The 21287-nt window shown below is 29.7% G+C and overlaps 1 protein-coding gene across 4 annotated transcripts; it reads right to left on the bottom strand.

Moving 5' to 3' along the window:
* Nucleotides 1–1565: 1565 nt before the first annotated feature.
* Fbl6 (F-box and leucine-rich repeat protein 6) lies at nt 1566–20219 on the bottom strand. Of its 4 annotated transcripts, none has more exons than XM_074125376.1 (10): nt 20098–20219; nt 19890–20013; nt 18560–19410; nt 18313–18476; nt 12682–12851; nt 12464–12604; nt 12157–12324; nt 11683–11890; nt 10819–10978; nt 1566–9228 (listed from the first exon to the last, which is right to left on the bottom strand). In XM_074125376.1, exons 3-10 carry the CDS (start codon nt 19318–19320, stop codon nt 9033–9035), a joined length of 1968 nt encoding a protein of 655 aa, XP_073981477.1. In that variant the 5' UTR covers nt 19321–19410; nt 19890–20013; nt 20098–20219; the 3' UTR covers nt 1566–9032. The 4 variants fall into 4 exon arrangements, with proteins under 4 accessions (XP_073981477.1, XP_073981474.1, XP_073981476.1 ...); XM_074125373.1 differs by having other exon boundaries at nt 19827–20013; XM_074125375.1 differs by lacking the exon at nt 19890–20013 and having other exon boundaries at nt 20044–20164.
* Between the last annotated feature and the right edge of the window lie 1068 nt (nt 20220–21287).

Raw genomic sequence — 21287 nt, forward strand, 5'->3', positions numbered from 1 at the left:
TGCTTTCTCTACTTTTTCTAATCCTCTTGTCTCCTCTGACAATCCATATAGCCGACTGAATCGTCAATGGTCGCCTGAAAATCAAATCAGTAAGAATATATATTGAAAAAAGTACATTGCACATCAATTTCATTATAATAATATAAAATCTGCACAAAGGGCTCTTGCTGCTGCACTTGTCTTAGATAAAACTAGAGTAGTTTTCATTGTGAAGATTGGAAAATCAACAGAACATAAAGAAAAATAAAAGAGATTCAGTCTTTATACTTTTCTCTGATACCAAAATAAACAATGAAATTCAAAGAATAAATGGAGAAATTCTTCTAATGTATCACCTCAACAGTTAAATTTCCTGTTTAGATCTATTTTGCAGGTATTATATTTCCGCATAAACGAAAAGGGAGTAGTGGTGGATGATTTCAAAAGGTGAATAGGTAACAGCTGTGTTGGGTAGAGTTACTATGATGAATTTGAACTAAACAGACCTATGTCGTAAAATAAGTTTTAAACAGTGAATGTTAAAGCACGTAAAATGAAGTCCTGCAAATGATTTAGATACCACATTTACTTGGGATGAACTAAGGGTTTGTTCTAGGAATACACATTCTGGAGATTATATACCTCCTTTTCTTCTGCGGTGACTTTAAAATAGTTAAAATTCTCATGAACCAAAAAACAAGGTATTCATCCAACTTTGAATTACGAGTATTTCTTCCAGTGATTGCAATAAAAACTTAAGTGTGTTTTTTTAACAAGACCAAATTTACTATTTAGGGAATTTTCTGAAAATTTTGACTGAATTAGGTTAGTTCTGTAGTTAATTTCCTAATGTAATTTATCCCAAAGTTGTGCTTTTTCTAGTGAAAGAAGTATTGCAAAAGAGGCTCAAAATAAAAAACCTAGGGGCATAAAGCAACACCCTTAATCTTTACAGCGGAACAGCTATTGCTCAGTTTGATTTTCAGAAATATTTGTAAAATAATTTCCTCAAGTTGGCTCATCTTGATTTCCATACCGCAAGAGGATAGACTTCTTATTTATCTTTTAGTTTAGCTTATGTGGCCGAAATATCACTATTTATTCCTCCAGATATAACGTCTGTACCGAAACTCACCTAATTCTTCCTCAATTACAATACCTCGAACGAGTAGAGACAAGAAAATGAACTACTTTCCAAACCTAGAGATAAAGTGAGAGTATGGAAACGGCTGACGAGACTAAAAAGAATTGTTAGTGGAAAGAAAGGTAAAATAGGACAATCTCGAAGGCAAAGAAAACCCTGTAACCCTCAAGATTTACTTATCTCCGCCAAAAACAGAAGAAACAAGTTGTAAGGAGTTGCAAAATAGAGAAAGTAGCTTCAGATAAGACATATATTGAAAAGACGCCTCCTTTTTTTTTCCACCAATATATTGACGATATTAGGCACATGGAAACAACTGATAAATTTTTTAAGGTCCACATTTTGTTTGTTTTCTCAGCCCTCAAAAAGTTGATTGGTTAATGCTATAGAAAAAACAAAAATAATTAAGTTACTAGTGGTTAGGTACAAGTGAATAAAAATATTTTCAATATTTAAAAATAACAAATACCATTTATTACATTCTAGTATGTACAAGTGCGTACAAATGTATATGTAATATTACGTAAAAAAAGTAATTATACATAACATACGAACATACCCAAATGTACTCACTATATACTTTTCATATATTAGCGTTTATATATATAAATAATAAATACAAATCTACTGTGCATGGATTTTTTTCCTTTTTTTTATTTTTGTTTTTTTAAACCTTATTAAGCCTAAATTACTAAAAAGTATTCAAAACCTTTTCTTTGAAGAGGAGAAATATGTTAAGGGGAAAAAAATTGTTCCTTGGTGTGTTTAAATTGCCCTATAACTTAATTAAAAAATTAAATAATTAAAATCAATCAAAAATTAACTAAAAAAAGATCAACAGCTAAAAGCCATAAAAGAGTTAAGGGCAAATTATACTTTGAATATAAAAATGGCACATTAAAATAAAAATTAAAAAAAAAATATATTAGGTCCTTTTTCTGTATCACAAACATTCAAATACAAAATTTGGAATCTTTCATGATCAGGATTTTTTTTTTTATTGATACATATGTATATATATTTCTTTTTTAGAATGTATACTGTTTCAAAACTTTTATATTAACAGAAAGAAAAAAAATTAAATATTTTCTGTTTTTGTTACACACAGTAGAGCACCTATAATATCGGGAAAATGTTTGAAAGGTAACTTAATTCAACAACTACAATATATTTTCTTTAAATATGTAGAAGCTATGAAGGAGTGTTTTTTTATTGCTATATTATCATTTAATTAGTAAATATGATAATTGTACTCAAAGTTTCTGTGTTACGGAATATTGAATATTAAAACAAGCATCTTTTTACAGTATTCATTATTTTTGACGTCTCCATCTTTTACAGGTAAATTTTTAATTATAGAAATTTAATACTATTCTCTCAAGCAAATTGTTCTTTTTTTCAAAAATTAATAATTTTCATTTTAAGAAACACATAAAAACGCAAGTTAACAAAACAATATTTATCTTCTTTAGCCTTCCCAACTCTTTAAGGCTATTCAGATTGACCGGGATCACTTTTGAAATCGCCACTTTGTTTTATCATTGAACTTTTTTAGTTGTTCGTGGCGCAAAACACTGTTAAGTTCTTACTAGTAATGTTATAGCAAATATATATATTCCTGGTACTTTTTGGCAGAAAGTATCCTTTCTTGACACTTGGTAGTCAGTAGCACACCGATTTGCAGAAAACTGAACTTAGGGGCAGCAGTTAGTTTTTCAGTAACTGACTGCTATTATAAAATATTACTAACAAATTTCGCCCCCATCCACGACACCTACTTAAACGATCCGCGCTTGACGAAATAGCGTTAACTTTACAAACCTAACTTAAAGGTTGGGCATACACCAATTCGCAGCTGAAAACATACCAATATTAATAAATCTAATTAACATAATAAATTTAAAAGAAGTGTTTATTTAACTAATTATAAATGTATACCTTGCATTCTTATAAAAACAATATTTAATAAATAATTATTAAAAGGATAAAGGTCACTTTCAGCTTTAGCTGTTGTAATGATAGTAAAGCATTAAATTATTATGGAAGGAGAAGGTTTTTTTTATGGTAAATTCTCAATGTCTGAGAAAAGGCATTAACAAGAAATTATAATTTTACACTCAGGGAAGGAATTAACTCTGAGGTTGGCCTATACTGGATTCCAACGTGAAGATCCCGGGTTCGAATCGAGCTGCTGACCCTAGATATTCTCTTCCTAGAAGCTTCTTATAGCTCAGTATCCACAGATGGACAGTGTAACAAGAGAATACATTATACTCGTTTGTTACCAAGAGTGGCCTTTATTAGGAGCTTATTTATTGTAGGAAAGTTACAGCATAACTTCTGTTGGTACAGTTGTTTCAACATTAAAGAAGCTCCAATTGAAAAATAACAGTAGCAAATAAACGTTAAGAAGTAATGAAGTTATTTTTTAATGCCTCGCTGAAAAAAAAAAACCTTCACCTTACTTTTTTCCACTGCATGGTTTTAGTATTTTGTTACCATAAGTTAATCTTTACAGAAACCATACATAACGCTATTGACAAATATTTATTTTTAACTCAACCAAGATTTAGAGAAGAAATGCTTTATACAGAGTAGTTAAAACGTTTATTATAAACAGGGTGAAACAGGAAGACCAAATTCTTTATTTTCCTCAATTCTATTTCAGATTTTTGGTCGGTGTGCTTACTAGGCACGCTTAGTTGGACCACTAATGTACACAAGATAAACAGTCGAGTTTAAAGATAGGGAAGAGAGTTCCGAAGAAACCGAGTTTACAATTTAGATTAGTGTGCCTTTTTTTCGCCAATTTCAAGTTTTGTATTCGGGAAAAGCATATCCCCAAGGGACTTGCTAAGTGAATTTGAGATTGAGGTTCCATACCCAAATAATAAATCATTAAAAGTAATTAAGATAATTATCTGAAAATATGCTTAAGAATAATATTGTGAAAATTTTTATTAGAAAATTGATAAAACAAAAATTTTCGATAAAGTAAAAAAGAATAAAGATTCAATGGGGAGTGAAAAAAAATTGTAAGAGCGTTAAGAACGATTTTTTATCTACAAAATAAAATAAAATAAAATAAAAATAAAGATTACTCCTTCCTATCAACATAAATATAAAAAAAAAACTGTATAACTGGTGCCCTACTGTAGTACATTAGAAATAAATTTACATTATTTTAAATAGAAGAAAATTATTAGTACATAAAAAATAAATTAAAATATTGAATTCTCAAAATCTCTTCTCTCTTTTTTTTCTTCTAAATGTAATATTTATATATTTACAATCAATTTTACAAGAAAAGCACAATTATTTACTTATGTACCATACTCCTTATTTACTTATTTTTATTTCATTTCTTATTTTATATAATAATTTTCTACAGGTTAATAAAATTTGAAACAATTTAATAATGAGATTCTGTACAAACATTTATTATAGTCAGTTATTTATTTTATTTATATAAATTATATTTATATATTTATATATCTGTACAAACTGGGCTAAGAAAAAAATAATAATAAAATAAAACTGTAATAATAATTTAACTTTTTAACAATGTTAAAATTGTCAAAAATGATTATTTGCTTCTATAAATTTGCTCTGGATGGGTGGGTTAGTTTAAATTTCGGAAAACTAGATTTAGTGCCGTATATCTGAAAAATTTTTAAGTAAAAAAAAAGTTAAGAATTTTTTTGTCGCTTTTTAAGTTCTACACACTCCATTTTTTAAAACGTTCGATTGATTCAAACAAAAATAATATATTATTAAAAAAAATCATTTCTTTAAGCATTAAAGTTAAAACATCTGAATTAAAAATATACTTGTATTAAAATAAAAAAATAAAAATCCACACATACTTAAAAAAGAGTAAGTAAAGAAAATCGGATGCATATATACTTTTGAATGAAACGCCTACTATAAAATAAAGTACGAAATAGTCCAAAAATCTTAACTCAAAAGTATAAAAAAAAAAATTTGTACATTCAAAACTTGTAAGACTACCTTTTTTCCACGAAAAATACTTCAAATAAACTACCTATGTATGTCCTATTTAACTTTGGAATGTAGCTGGCTTGAATAAAATTATAAATGATCCCTTTTGCTTTAACAATAAAAACTTCTTCTTGCGATAAAAGAAAACATACTATTTAGGATCAGAGAAAATAACAAAAAATAGTTATTTTGTTCTTACTTAATTACAAATTAATTGTATTTATAAGAACATTCACTATAATTTGTGCCCGGTTTCCATTTATTAATTCGAAAGAATAATAATAAAATAATGAATAAATATAATTACTTGGCAAAACAATTTTTTATTGATCTTTTTTTTTGAATTTGGGGATCTTTCGAAAATCTAAATGCATTTTCCTTATTTTTAATTTATTAGAGTACTCTTCTTAATTATGTTCTTACTACATATTCTATGGATCTCTTGTTCTATTTTTACAACTGACTGAGGTCAGTCTCACGACTTGTGGAAAATTAGGATGGTAAACCATCTTATCCACACACATTTATGTGTCTCTTTTAAAGATGATAATGGAAAAAAATATTAATTAATTTAAAAAAATAAATTTTAACCACTTTTCGAGGAGATCTGAAACCAGAAAGGTATGATAGCCCTTGTACGAAATTTGATAAGATGTACGGTTGGTTGTACAAAAGAAATACCAAGAACAAATTCTAGAATACTTCAGTTGAAAGCGTGCCACTGAATAATACGACTAACTTGTGTGTTCAATAATCATTTAATATCTAGCTTAAATCGGGCACACAAAGACTGGAGAAAAGGAAATGTCCATGGGGAGAGTAAAAGTGGAAGTTGGAATTATATTTCGCCATGCAAGATCTTCAAGAGGACCATCAAAGCTACCCAGAATTAGATTGAAATCCAGCAACCTACGAATTGTAACACAGCACTAATTTATTTGATAGCATTGAGTAAGTAACTTCTTCGACTAAGTTGATGTGAGTTTGAAAAGTTAGAAAAGAGTAGAAAAACGAGCCGATTTTTAAGCTAACATAGGAAAAGAAGAAGAAAATCTCTGAAATCGCGGAAATGGTTCTACACGTTAGGAATAATTGATTTGGTACCTGAACATTTGATTTCGGAAAAAAATGAAAACATATTAAGAATAAATAAAATAGTTGAGTGTTTTAAAGCTGTTTTATGTAGGAGGATATCGCGTTGTTTACTGAGCAACCTGAATTGTACAAATATTAAATAATAATACTGATTATTATAATTATTACAATAATTATAATAAAAACCTATTTGTTTATATAATTTCGTAGTTACGAAATACGACTTGCAATATGAAGAACTTTTCAATGCTTGAAATTATACATATTTTTTTAATAAATTTTTACCTATACGTTTCTAATTTTAAATAAGTTTTTGTTTTTTAATCAGTCAGAAGTCCAGTTTCCAATGAACCCAAAAAATCAAGTTAACAAATGAATATTTATATAATAATAAGACAGTATTTAAGATAATGAAAAAAAGTTACTCAATCTGTTTGAAGTAATAATATACTTGGCGCCATTAACCATCCCAGTCGATGCGACAGAAAAAGAATGAAAAAATATATTTATGAATTAAACAAAAAAAAGGTCAGAGATGGAAACACATCTAAATTAAGTTATAGAATTAGGAGGAAACAATTGCGACCTCTTTCAAGGTATAACCTATAAAGGAAAAGAGTTCTGTGTAGTCAATATTTTAGATATACTCCTAAACTAACTCTGTAAGTGGTCCAGAGAATCAATATCTACAGTTAAAGTTATAACGATAATTTGGTGTTGATAAAATACTATTAGAAATTTTGTTATAATGTAAAAAACATTATTTCCAATAAAGTGAGAGTACTTATTTGCAGAACAATATATTGTTAATAATGCACTGAAATGTACAATAAAAGTTAATGATCGTAATTACACTTTTAGGTAATGTTAGAAGTTCATACAAAAAAAAAAAAATATCATAAAAAGTACGTTTCATATTCATATTAATAAATGTAAACCCTTACATACATTTATATGTATACGAACAAACAAGTAATATACAACGAAATTCAAACAAAAAAATTACACGCAATTTTTTTTCCCCCTTTCACTATTTGTACATAAACAATAACAATAAAATGATCTTAATAATATTAAAAAATAAATAAATACAAATATAAACAAAAAAAAAATTATAGGTACATCTTTGAAAAATTGTATGGGAGGCAACTAAGTTATTTTAAATTAGTTTTCTCTGTTTTTCTTTTAAACAAATAAAAAAAACTGATTCAACGATAAATTTTTTTAATAAAAACTTACAATAACTATGTTATTAGTGTGAATTCAAATGTCCTAAAAATATATTATTACAATAACTTTACAATATGTTGCCATCACTTAGAACGATGTCACAACATGATTGTGTTATTTGTGTGATTTAATGTTTTTTTTTTTATTATTAAACCATTTTTTGTTTTGTTTTTTTACTATTTACATATTAAAACAAGAATAATTTCACTTGTTTTTTTAAAATTTAATTAATATCAAGTAATAGATAAAGAAAGGACTAAATGTGGGTGGAGAAATGGTTCTAAATGATTGAAAATTTTAGCGCTTCCACAATTAAAATCTCTTGTTTGCACTGTATCAATACAAACTATTTCATTTTTTAAAAAAAGATTCCCATCATTTTACAATTCTATATTAACCACAGTGAAACTTCTATTAACGGGCACTTTTACTTGTTATGAACGCTTAAAGAATATTTCATGCATTCAGACAAAATCAATTTAAAAATTTCTCTAACAACAGGCATTCCAAAAAAATGTAGCTCACTCAAAATAACGCTCTCAAAGCTGATATTTCCGAACAAGGGTAACTGGGGAAAATGCGTGGTAGCGACTGATTGTCAAAAAAAAATGTCTTCATATTGCAAATAACAAATTAAAGTTGCAATCGTTCTTGTACCATCCTTAAAAAAAGTAGCAATACAATAATCTGAAAAGAAACTATCTTTTTCAGCACTGTGATATATATATACATACTGGTCTGACAATCGAACTAAAATTTACACAAAAATTTTATTCATTACGAACCCGCTGCGTCTCCTCTGTCCGCTTTCTTAACCAAATAAAAGATTGGCAATTCTTCGTCACTGCTCTTAAAATTCCTGATTATATTTAAAAAAATATAATCCTCACAGCTCATTTTTCAAGGATACAATACTTAGCATATATACTAAATATACAATAAATAACAGATTTTGAAGGTCATTCATTTCAGAAAATCATTAGAATTTTTGAAAAAACAAAAAAAAATGTATTTTAAAATCCATTAATGAAGGAAATACTCACAAGCAGTTCGTTTCATTCATAGAAGAATCTAGAAGTTTTTTGGCTTCACGTTCCCATAATAGCTCAAAACAAAAACCTAACTTTCTTTGGCATGAAGTGATGCGAGTTAAATTCCAAAAGCCAAATTACGAAACTTTCATTCTTTATGGACTTAATTTTCTCTAAAAAAATCTCTTTTTTTTAGCCAAATAAAAATGGCATTTCTTACTTTTAACGCGGAGGAGGCAATCTCTGATTAAAGATAAGTTTTGTATATTCGATGGGTGTCCACTATAAAAAAAAAGTTTCACTGTATCTCTTTTTTTTTTGTGTGGCAGACACAATTTCAAATAAATTAGTAAAATAATAACAATCAACATGAATTATTTCCAGTTTTCAATGTTCAATATAACTGAAGTGATTCAAACTTACTTTCATATAATTTATTATTAAACAAAACTTAAGAAGTTGTTTTATGTGGCATATCTCTTATGAAATAAATTCCATGTACTAAATCTAAGAAAAAAAAATCATTTTTTATTTATTTACTTGAGTTTTTTTTACTCGTCAGAAGCGGCTTGTTCTTTTAATATTGTGTCTCGAAGAGTGTTGAGATTATATCCTTCATACAATCGTTTGATTCCACGAGGCATTGCGCGACAAGAAGAAAGATTGAGTGATGTTAGTAGCGGACATTGTGTAAGCACAGCTTTCACAGGTTCCAAACTTACTGAAGATCCACACAAATTGAGCACTCTAGATAAAGAAAAAAAAAGAGAATTTTTATATTAAAAAATATAAACAACCAAAGACTTTTTTTTATTTAAACGAAACGTAACAGCATTTTTTTTTTAAATTTATTTATTCAATACCTAGAATGACTTCAATCAAAGCTAGCAAACCTGAATCTATTCCCAAGCTATAACGCTTTTCCTCAGGCAACACTAAAAGGCTTAATCTTATAAACAAATATTATGAGAAATGCGAAAATACAGACCAGTCGCCGACAGCACACTGAAAACTCCAGGTGCCATTGTCATTCCTTAATCAAAGATACAAAATACATTACTTGTATGTATATCAAAAATAACTTTTCCAGACAAACCTGATTTTTATGCACTTTAAGCTTGCAATGAGTTTTTAATCCTTTTTATTACTATCCACAAGAAAGCGGGGTGCAAATTTTCTAACATTTCAGCAAACCAAAGGAAAGTGATTAATTTCAATGAATTTATCTATATTTTTCAAACGATTAATTTAAGAAAGTCAATGTGGTTCAATACCTAAATGACTCATTTATTTCATTTGCAAATAATTATAATAATTTTAAAAACTTAGTACACTACGATTTACGGCATAATCTCTTAAACCTTGTACTTTTTAGATTATATAAGAGACAAACAAGATGGTGATACTAAATGCATACAAATACCACAGAGGCTATCCCAATCGGCCGGTTTTTCGCTTTCGGGTATATTTCTGGAGAAACTGAGTAGTTACCATAATTGGAGAGATGCATGCCCTCCTTAAATTCTCTAAGCTTTCTATTTTGAAGTGCCATCTTTGGAATAAATATCTGGGAAGGGAATTGTGCGGAAAGCTGCATGAGACTAGTTATCTAACTATCTTGATCGAGGCTGACTAGTGCTTCCCTTCGATCCTGAACTTCAATGGAGAGCCTGGTTCCCTGGATCTTCAGAACATCTATGAAGTGATGGGATTGGTACCTGAGAGTAGTTATCTGCCGACTTCCCGGCCTATCTGGGGCTTCCTGGCGAGATTAAATGTATTGGGAAGGAATATATCGTACCTAGAACCCCCTCTTAGAAGAGGGCTATGAAACAGAAAGTAAGTTGGATCCAGTGATAGTTAACCAAAACTACCACGCCTTTCACGTCCCCTCCTAGAAATTACCTAGAGTACCTATCTGGGTAATTGTTTTCATTGTTCTAATTAGGCTCTATAAGGGTTGATTGGATCTAGTAAAGGGTATACAATAGATCTACACAATGGATGCAATGCAAAAGACGCAGACAAATATATATGAACATATGAACAAGGCACTTCTAACAAATGCACTTTAGGAATGATGATAGAGCGACGAAAAAGTACTCGCAGTTAGAGAGTACATCACAAGGAAACAAAGAAACTTCAATAGCAAAAATAAAATGACCGTTTCAACTGATCTACTAAAAGCTGTTTATGTATAGTCCAACAATCATAAATAAAACCCAACTTTTTGAATATTTTGCTTTAAAACATAACTTTTAATTTTGGGAACTATTACCGTTCTGCACAAGATGTACAGAAAATAAGAATATCTTTATATACTTATTAACAGTTTACCTGAGAGGTGATTTATCGGAATGATGAGCAAGTGCAGTAACTGCTGCATCAAGGGGTCCTGTAGCAGTACTCCACGCAAGATCCACTTCTACAAGACTGTGGGCCCATTTCTGGCAGATTAATTCCAAGCCAGAATCATTTATGCGCGTTACATAGCATCCTGAATGTATATAAAAATATTTGTAATACAATCTTTGGTGACTGAATCTTTTAATCCAAAAAGAAGAAAGATTATTGTTAATTTGTCATTATTTTTTATTAATGTGAGAACCTAAACAGTTAGAACTGAAGGAAAACTAACCTTTTTAATGTAAAAAACAAATGTAAAAATACTATACTTGTCTACACACATAAGCCTTGAAGATGTACAAGTCTCTAGGACGAAAGCTTGGCATAAAATAATAAAAAAATGATCGAAATTGGCAATAATCTTTCTTTGTTTGTGATAATTATTATTGTCTTTAAAAAGAATATATATATGGGAACGCTCTCATGAAATTCTTTTAATACATTGTGGTTATAATTGAAAAAAATTTTAAAACTGCATTTTTTCAAAAATACTTGGTTAACAGAAACCGGAAGGGAGGGGGAAAGAGAGACCGTGCTAACACTTTTCCATACTCAAGGAACCTTAAACTTCCGATGAAAACTTAAATTTGAACGATAGCAGTATCTATACCTGAGGAAAAGAAATTAATAATCACACATAAAAAAGATCTGTTAATTAAATTTGCATTTTCAGCAAAATAATTTTCTCCAAATTAAGAATTGTAAATATTTTATTTAATTCCTAAAAGTCCATGTCCAAATAGAAACTTCCAAGTATTCATAATTTTGCGTCACTATATATAACAATCAACATACCAGAGAGAAAGAGATGTTCTAAATCCCAAGCGGGTACTCGGACAAGTGAAGAATCTGTCACTCTTGAACAACCTCTAACATCAAGTAATCGAAGTTTATGAGAACTTTTAAGAATTCTCAGCAGGGCATCATCATCGATCACCGGCATAGTAGATTCAACGCCCGCCACACTGAGTTCTTCTAAGTGAGGAAATCCTTCTGAAAGACTCTGAAAACAAATATTAAAGATGAAGTTTGAGCTCCCTGCGGTTTTTAGTTCTAAATTATGTTGTTCAAATTTTTAAAACTTCTATTTTAACATTGTAAATCTCATCGCGATCATAAAACTTCCTCTAGGAAGCAAGAAGGAAACGTAATATAATTTTTCAGCTAAATTCTTATTTTGGCTATTTAAAGATTGCTTACGCTTAATTAATATCTTCATCTAAGTCTTTTTACAATATAATAATTCAGTGTAAATCTTAACAAAAATACCTGCTCTTTCAAAGACACTGTAGACAGAACTAATTCACTGTGAGTTATCCTAAGCACCCTCAAATTAGGACAACCTTGTTGAAGTTTTTCAACGTGAAGTTGTGCAGTAGTGTGGCTTACAGTCCTTACATTAGATAAATCTAAGACTTGTAAATTTGGGCAAGTAGCCTATAAATAAATTACTTTATTAATTTTCATAGGAGTACATAATTATTTATAATCAGTAGAACTTTTGTTCTATGCTCCATAATATTGATTGATATAATCTTAAACATTTAAATAAAATGTCTACATTTCAAAAACTTACCGCTATGGCAGATATTATTTGCGGTATTCCGGACAATTTGTTGTCTGAAATGACCAGCTGAGTAAGTCGTTCGCCCATTTCTTGAGCCAAATTAACCAGTGACAACATGGAAACCGCACTTTTAGGATTTCCCATTTCAGGCTATAATTTATGAAAAAATAAAAATAAATATTTTTAACAAGACTGAATGAATAAATAAAAAAAAGATTACAACTTACGTTTATGCCTGAGAGATCGAGCCGCTGTAATTTAGGGCAATGCGAAATAAGGAACTTAACATGTTCGGAACTCAATCCCTGCCATCCAGTCAGACTCAATCCTCTCAATTCACCACATGATGATGCCATCTTATCTAAGATACTCGGGATTCCATCAAATTCCCATCCACCTACAATTTTATATTTTGATGAAATAAATTTCGAGAAAGTGTAATTTGCTTTTAAATAATAATAGTAATTTGTTGAAAATAAAATGCCGCATAAAAACTTCTTTAGTTCATTTCCATACTATTTACTTGAAGAACAGTTTAAATATTTTGTGAACTATTCAACACTTAAGAAGCAAAGTAAAGTTTCAAATTATACAAATTGAATTAAAAGTGTTATAACAATTTTGGTAGTCTAGTTAAGGATATCCTCAAAAATTAACGTAGGAAAGTAATGAAGCACGATGCTGCAGGACTCACGATTCCAGAAAGGTTTAAACTAGTCCGCCTGGAGCTGGAGATTGGTTAAATAGTTTGAATAAAAGAAGAAACTGAGGCTCTTGGTTGGTGTAAACAAACGTTTTCCAGGAAATAATCAAATGAAGGAGTGACAGGGAGTTTATAAAATGAGAATAACATGCGAATCGTTGCCTCTTTCTAAATTAGCGTGTTACTTTTTTGTGTGGTTTTAAGTTTAAAAAATATAATCAGATAGAAAATAAAAATTATTTGTAACGAATTATTATATAATTTGAAAATGTTTGAGGTATAGCTTTAAAACGATATAGAAAAAGTTTTTACTCTGATGTATCCGCTTATTAAGGTTTTAATTATTATAATAATCGGAGTGTCCTCGGCTCAGTCAACTAAATAAAATAATCCCCTAGCTACAGTAATTACCTTACACTAGTTCCTTTTGACGAGGGCTTCAAAAACACATCATACCAAAAGTTGTTGATTAATCGTCAAAGCGTAAGAAAGGAAAGAACTCTGCTGAGTAAGTTTTTTGGATATAGAGAAAATGATTGACAGAGAATAGCAACACGAAGGTTTTTAGGAAAATAAAAATTGTTCCATCACACACACACACACACACACACACACACATTCTAAAGTACTTTATCAAAGATATGATCTTTGAAATGACACAAAACAAGAATTTTTCTATTGATTACTATTGTCAAATAGGTGCATGTATCGCAAAGAGCGTACTCTAAGTGCAGTCGACAGAGAAATCTTAACACACTATTTTTGAAAAACAAGTATCACAGATCTGTGACAACATTCTAATAGAATTCTAATTGAAATAGGCGATTGGAGGTCTAGAACTGCACGCCTCCCTTAGACGGCGTTCCAATAAAATTTCTCTTAACTAACATAGATTCAGTTCCCAGTTAGTTTCAAATTTATCACCAGCGAAGAGGGAAGAGAGAGAGAGAAAATCTCAAAACGGGATTTCCCGAAGAGAAAGTCAATATTGAATATTTATTTCCATCTTATTTAAACTAAACAAAATGTAAATATGCTTTGAATTGCAAAAATTGCACCAAATATATCTGAAAAAATATTAATGTGTTAAATGTATACTTTTATAGTCTATATCTTGGGACAGACAATAGTAAAATTACAAACTTGAGAACTTCTTTAGAAATTTGAAAAATTTTGGGTAAAATTAATTATTTAAGGAGTAAAATGAAAACGGGTAAATGCATAAATTACTCATTGTAAACACATTAACCCATTAACTGCCAAATTTTTTTTTGAGAAATTTTACTATTTTTTCAAAAAATATAGTTTTTTAATAACTCCAGTATTAAATAAATAGTTTTTAAACATTTCATTTTATTAAAAAAATTAATTTCTTTGAAAAGTCCCATTTGGGGATTATGGCAACTACAGGTACAAAAAATTATTTTTTTAAAAACATTTGATTTTTGTAAAAACTAAGTATATACATCAACAGAGATCATTTTATTATTAAAAGAATGAACCTAAGTGCTTAAAATATTAAGTTTAAAAAAAATTAATAAGAATTATCAAATTTTTGAAAATAGGAGAGCCACTTTCCCATACATTCTACATGTATCCCTACATTGCATTTCCTAAGTTTATCACATCTTCATCCTCGTACCAATATATCTGCTCTTGCGGAAGAGAAAGGTATCCAATAAACAGTAGGAATTAAATAAAATTAAGTAGGCAGTCTACAGAAAACTGGATTTCATAAAGATAATTTTGGCAGCGAAAGATATACTCTCTTTCACAACTTTCAGCATTGTCTTCTGACATCAGTGTTTCGAACATCTGTACAGGTAATTTCTCTTGAAGAACTTTTTCTTTTTTCCTCTCTTTCTAAAATTACCTTATTATCTTCAGAGTTTACTTAATTTTCTTTCAAGATGACCTCACAGGCTATTTTTTTTTGTGACATTTTTTAGCTTTTTTAGGCGGGCAAGGTAATTCTTCATTGATACCTTCTTTAGGAAGATTTGTGTAAATTTCGATAAGTCCTGGTAGGTACTTTGGAAGTGTAGATTCTAAGACATACTCATCAATCTCCTCGTCATCAGTCAGAGCAGCTACTAAATCTGGTGGTAACTCCACGATGTCGATAACATTACTGCCCTCAATTCCATCATGAAATTATTCTAGAAAATAGGGATCATTTTCTATTGATTCTAAGTTCACCCAAAGTGAATTGTTTTGAACCCATAGCTGGAGAAACAAAAAAACTGATTTCACAAAAAATGTACCTCTATCAGCCATAATCCCCAAATGGGGATCACTAAATAAAAGGTCAAAACTCGAAACAAAAGGCTTCATTTGGGAAGAAAACTATATGTTCCAAAAGTTAAAGATATAGGGCACATATTAAACGCAGAATAAGTTTTAAACTAGAACTCGTTGATATTTTTTTTAAATTGTGAACTCGGTCATAATTACTCTTACCGCTCACCTTGCGTGTTGACAACTTCAAAATGTTATTTTTTAGTTATAAAAAAACTCTAGTTATTGCAAACTTACTTAAAATGTTTACACACTGTTTTTTAACGTTTTAGAAGGGTACAATATCAAAACTATCAATTCTGCCGACTGAAAAACCTAAAAAAAACTATGATCCCCAAATGGGGCCTATGGCAGGTAATGGGTTAAAAGGAAGAAAGTGCCATATTGTTAATAATTCCAATTGGCAAAATAATAAATTATAGATGTTTAAACTGCAAAGAAACTTAGAACTTTTTTTATTATTGTAATCTTAAATGTACAACAATATTTTTTTTAATATCTTTGTCAGTTTGTATACTCTATTCTCCTCTTTCTTTTATTCTAAATATCCATTTCCTTTGGTAACTTTCTTTTTAAGTTAAAAATATTATAGATTTTAAATACAACTCTTAATCTGTCTGTTAGGCATCTTGAATGATTAGAACACACAGAGAGTATTAAGGGCCAAATGCCGAAAAGAATTGTAAATAGTTCTTTGTTTAGTATAGAAGAGAAGTCGGCTTAGAACAAGATATCCACGCAAATTGAACATTAAAAACTAACTGAACTTGAGAGAGCAGATAGCTTCAAGTTTTTCTATCTACTTTATATTTTGTTTGTAATAAATGCACTACAAATCAAAAAAATTTTTGATTGTATGTGTCTTGAATTCGTCTTACCGAAATATTCGTGAGCACAAATAACACACAGTTAATAACAAGCAGATTATTCAACAATTATTGATTTCTCAATTGTAATTTAATTTAGTCCCCCTAATTTTACTTATAGTAAAATACTGGAATAATTAGCTGTCCTAAAAATATGCATGTCTTATTCATTTTATATTACATATGTGTGTACAACATTGTGAAAAGAATACCTAGATTGAAAATTTATCTGAGGAAAACTATATTATTTGCGATAAAGCCAGATAATTATTACCTGTTGTTATAAACGTTTGACTACTTCATAAAATAACAATTACTTTAATCGAAAAATGAACGTAAACCGACGATTTTTATTTAAAAATAAAAATAAATAAATAAAATAAACAAAATCATTGATGTATGTTGGTGTAAGCATTTTTTAAAAAAGGTTTTGAATTTTTTAGCCTCATAATTTTTTTTTATTTTTTATAACGTTTTTCTTTTTAACCTGTAATTAACAGTTTGATTATTATAAATAACTAGATATTACAGTCAATCTAGAGAGCTACTTGAACATATATTTTGTAGACGAAAATGGCCAGCATAAGGGTCTGTGACATCTAATAAATTCTAAAAAATATTAATGCAGTAAAATTACTTAAATATTAATGAAGAATTAATGAAATGTTAGGTAGTTGCTGATTTGTGTACCTTTTGGCGTTTAATCAACCATTTTAAACTGTAAGTTTTTGTTAAGGAGATAGATAATAAGCCCTGAAAATGACCGAATCACTTGATCGAAAGCTTGGCAAAAATAAAAATCATGACAGAAATTAGCATTATTTTTTCTTCCTATTAAAATGAATTATTGAAAGAATTACTAATAATAATAGCAAAGTAAAAAGATTTAACAGTATTTTTTTGAGGATTTCTCAAGAAATTTTAGGATTTATATTTCATTCTAGAGCCGCTGGCAAAATATGAAACTCATAGGTTTACCATAAGATTTGTAATAACTAAATAAAAATTCAACTCCATTCATATAATCAGCTAGTTAGAAATATGAATCCTCGGGACTTGGAGACCAACGTAAATAAAAATTCTAGATCCAGCTTTAAAAGAAAGATTTCTCCCTACTAGATGACAAAGGATTGGTACGATAAGCCTCTATTGACGAGGGGTACAGAACCCTAAATCGCACGTAATCTAATCGTTTCTATATCTTGTTTGAACTCGTTTTACTTTTAAAAAACCTGGTAACTTAAAAATAAAATAAAGTTAATAATAAGGTAGAATAATAAAAAGTTTAAATAAAATATCTTTTTTTAAAGATTAAGCTATTTTAAAATAACTCATTCACCATTTTTCCTCCTTTTTGTTCGCTGCAAAATTACTATTCCAACCAGAGAAAAATCAAGTCGAAAAATTATTCAACTTTTAAAATTTGTACTCGAGATTCCTAATCTCTATTAGGAAAAGCAGAAAGGTACTATATATTCTAACAGCAAGTTAAGGTGAACGTAAAATGTAATAAAATAAGAAGTTGATGTTGAGGTATCCTAAAACAACAAGCAATTGAATCTATAACGAAAGTAAAAAAAAAATATGGATAATTGAGCCTCTGTAAAACTAGGTGAAAATAAATCTTGCCACTTTTTCCATCCTAGCTTATGTTAATCACCACATACCACTGAATGTTAATTTTTAAAGCTCAAAAGTAGAGAAGAGCGAATAAACGTCACGCTCGATTCTCCTTTAAGAGATACTCGTATATCTTAAATCTTTCCAACTTCTATTAGAACATAAGTGAATAAACCTGCAGGTAACAAACTGGTATAGCGTCTATTTTGGGTGTCCTGTTAAATTTAATAAAATTCATTCTAAAGATCACTTCATGTAAGTGGGAAAAGTGGAAATGAAAAAAGATATTTTATCTGCCAACAACTATAAAATAAATAAATAACATTCAAAAACAATCTTAAAAAAATTGGTGGATATTAAATTTTGTGTACCTATATTGAGGTCATGGACAAGCGCAAGTCTATTTTCACACAGCCACCGAAATTTGAGATCATTTTTGGCTCTGTCTTTAACCCAAAATGTGGCGAGATTAACATGCTGCCAAAGTCTTGGTGATATAGCAACTTCTCTCCACAACCGGCACACCCGAGATACCCTAAATAAAACATGTTAAATTACTATTAGAAAAAACGTTTTCTAATATAACAGCATTTAGAATGAAAATGTATTCAAACAAACCTGACGAGAAATGGAACACATCCTTCGGTCCTTGTAACCATTTTAAATATGTTGTGCAAAATTCCCGGTGGAATTTTATATCCCCAACCACTTTGCTCTAAGGGTTCTTCATAATCATTCTCAACAACTTCTTTTTGTTTTTTCTTCCTAGCTTTCTGTGGAATTTCAGTTAACGATTTCTTGATTCTGATCTTTATTCCATTTTGATCTGGAGAAATTTGAGATTGATATACGAATTGGCTGGTAACGGCGGCATTTTGTCTTCCCTTGGATGATGTACCTCCTTTTCTTTTTCTACCTCTTTTTTTCTGAGGTTCATCAACACTAGTACAAGGTTTATAGGGAGATGGGCTATCACCCGTCCCTTCACTAGGCGAACACATAGTTTCCGAACTGACACAATCACTACTAACTGTTCTTTCACTGGCACTGGCAGTGAATGTAGCAGGACTCCAACATTCTCCATTAGTAACAGGTACTTGATCTAAATCTGGCAGGTACGAATTGTGGTGGTTTCCCGGTACTTCCAAGTATGGATCGACACTGCATGCTGATGGTGGATATGAGATTTGGCCATTATTCCATTGCAGGTCTTGCACCACCGGTTGAGGTGCAAGAGGCAACTCAGGCCTAGGGGCAATAGGTTGTGTTGGCTCAAGTAAAAATTCCTTTAAACAGTCCTGTTCGGAGTCAGAAACACTTAAAGGAGCAAATAAATCTGCATGGTGGTCAAAACAATCCCCGTTCCTCTCATCCATCATCTTCTATGTTTCATTGTTGTTCGCAGTGTTAAGTCTACATGACAAGAAGTCGTTATCTCCTTTCACTAGATAAGACTTACACAGAGTTACCTGTAACACGTACAGCGGCAAAATAAAACAGTTATGTTATGAACAATTGACCATAATACAACTTTGTCCAATATAGCAATTCAGAAATAACAATAAATTCAAAGCACAAATAAATAGTAATAGAATAAGGCACTGAAAAAAAACCTGTAACTTTAGACTTAAAAGAAACATTTATGAAGTGGAAACTCGTGATTGTTTATGGAGTATAAAATTTGGGTCATGACATAATTTGCAAAGGTATAAATCTTCAATTAAAAGGAAAGATGCTTCCAGGTTTCTAATAAGTCTCAAGTTTAAAAAAAAATAATTTATTTGTTATTAGTCGATTAGCCTATTTTATCACTCAATGATTACATTATCAAAGCTTAATGACAGCTCAATTGTATCCTATAAAACAATGTATATTTGTTACTAACCTAGTAGAATCCTGAATTTATCATGTAGAGAAGACGAATTATGGTACATAAAACTTAACTAACTTGATAATGTAAAGGAGTCGATTGGGGTCTCTCCTATACACAACGGGTACAGATGATGATTTCTTGTCCATGTTTTTTCATTTAACTAGGTATGGTAAGCTACCCACTAACTTTAAGACTAGTTCTAAACAGATAATAGAATTAATTGACTTACATTTTTCATCACTTTATTCATTTCAAAATATTTACTTACGACCGTGCCACTGACCTTCGATCAACAAACAGAACAACAGGAAACATATGCGGCTTTTATAAACCAGGGTATCCAACTGAAAAAAAAAGTCCTACAGAAAGTATCAAACGTAAAAATTAGAGGGCAACACTGATTAATTAGTACTATGTATTATTTACAAAGCAATAGTGTTACCTCTCAAAATAAAATTGATTTTTATTATAAAAAGAGTACTGTTTCTGCTGCGTATTGAATGAGAGGTTTTTAAATTTGTTAACTTTCCCATATAAAGAACTATCATCCTGAAAATCTCATCGAATACTACTGGGTATTCGTTCGGTGTGTGGGGTCCGCCCAAAGGAAAAATTACTCAGCATTAAATCAAGCATTTCATCTAGAGAATTCTCGTTTTTAAAAAGTAGACGAAATTGATCTAATTACTTTTTACGATATTCACTAGAATATTAATCTTGAATTTAAAACTATAATTAAATAAAAAATAATTAATTTTGATTCATAATAATCTTCCTTAATGTGTAACTAACATTCGCTTATGGAAAGTTCTCCTTGAAAGTGCTGCATTGGTTTAATTTTAAATAATAATATAATTTGAAGATAATTAGAAATTTTTAATTTTTTTCTTTAATGATTTGTTTCTAGGATTTCTTACTTACCCTTTTTTATAGCGTCAATGCCAAAAATTCTTTTTTAAAAAATCTGTATTTTTCTAATAAAGAAATGTATCTTGCAAAATATTTTTAACACGTTTGAGAGAAATGTTTCGGAGAAATAAATATTTCGTTTTTTTTTTTTTTTTTAACTTACAAAACTGAAGTTGCCTGATTTTCTATTTTCATTCTCAAACAGGTTTCCCCAAATAACTGCTCCAGGCAAATGGAGTTCTGAGTTCATGGCTATCTTTGCCCTCCAGATAGCTCTTAGATAACCTAGTTTCCTCAGCCTATGTAAAAATAATTAATTTACAATCCACATTTTAAACTTAGTGCATCTCGTCTAAGTTCTAATGCTTGAGTTCAATTTAAAAAAAAAAAATTGGCGGGCAAACGAACCCGATTTTGTTTCTACTATTCTCGAGGTTCTAACTCTTCTTAAATTTTTTACAAACTAAATTTTTGAATAAAATTTAATTCATACCAAATGGATTTGCAGATAGCTTGTATAAAGCAATTTATTAAACCAAATTGGCATTGCCCCCACCAAAGGCA

Source organism: Rhodnius prolixus, unplaced genomic scaffold, assembly GCF_049639745.1.
Source record: "Rhodnius prolixus isolate KJV_2025 unplaced genomic scaffold, Rpr scaffold_3, whole genome shotgun sequence".
Taxonomy (NCBI): Eukaryota; Metazoa; Arthropoda; class Insecta; order Hemiptera; family Reduviidae; genus Rhodnius; species Rhodnius prolixus.

What these genes read in the sequence shown, in the direction of transcription:
- Fbl6 (XM_074125376.1), bottom strand. Translation starts at nt 19,320, where the DNA reads ATGATGGATGAGAGGAACGGGGATTGTTTTGACCACCATGCAGATTTA. An exon ending in TGTCCATGACCTCAATATAG is followed by an intron (nt 12,852 to 18,312) that starts GTACACAAAATT and finishes ATAAAATTGTAG; the next exon opens with GTGGATGGGAATTTGATGGA. An exon ending in AAATAATATCTGCCATAGCG is followed by an intron (nt 12,325 to 12,463) that starts GTAAGTTTTTGA and finishes ATTTATTTATAG; the next exon opens with GCTACTTGCCCAAATTTACA.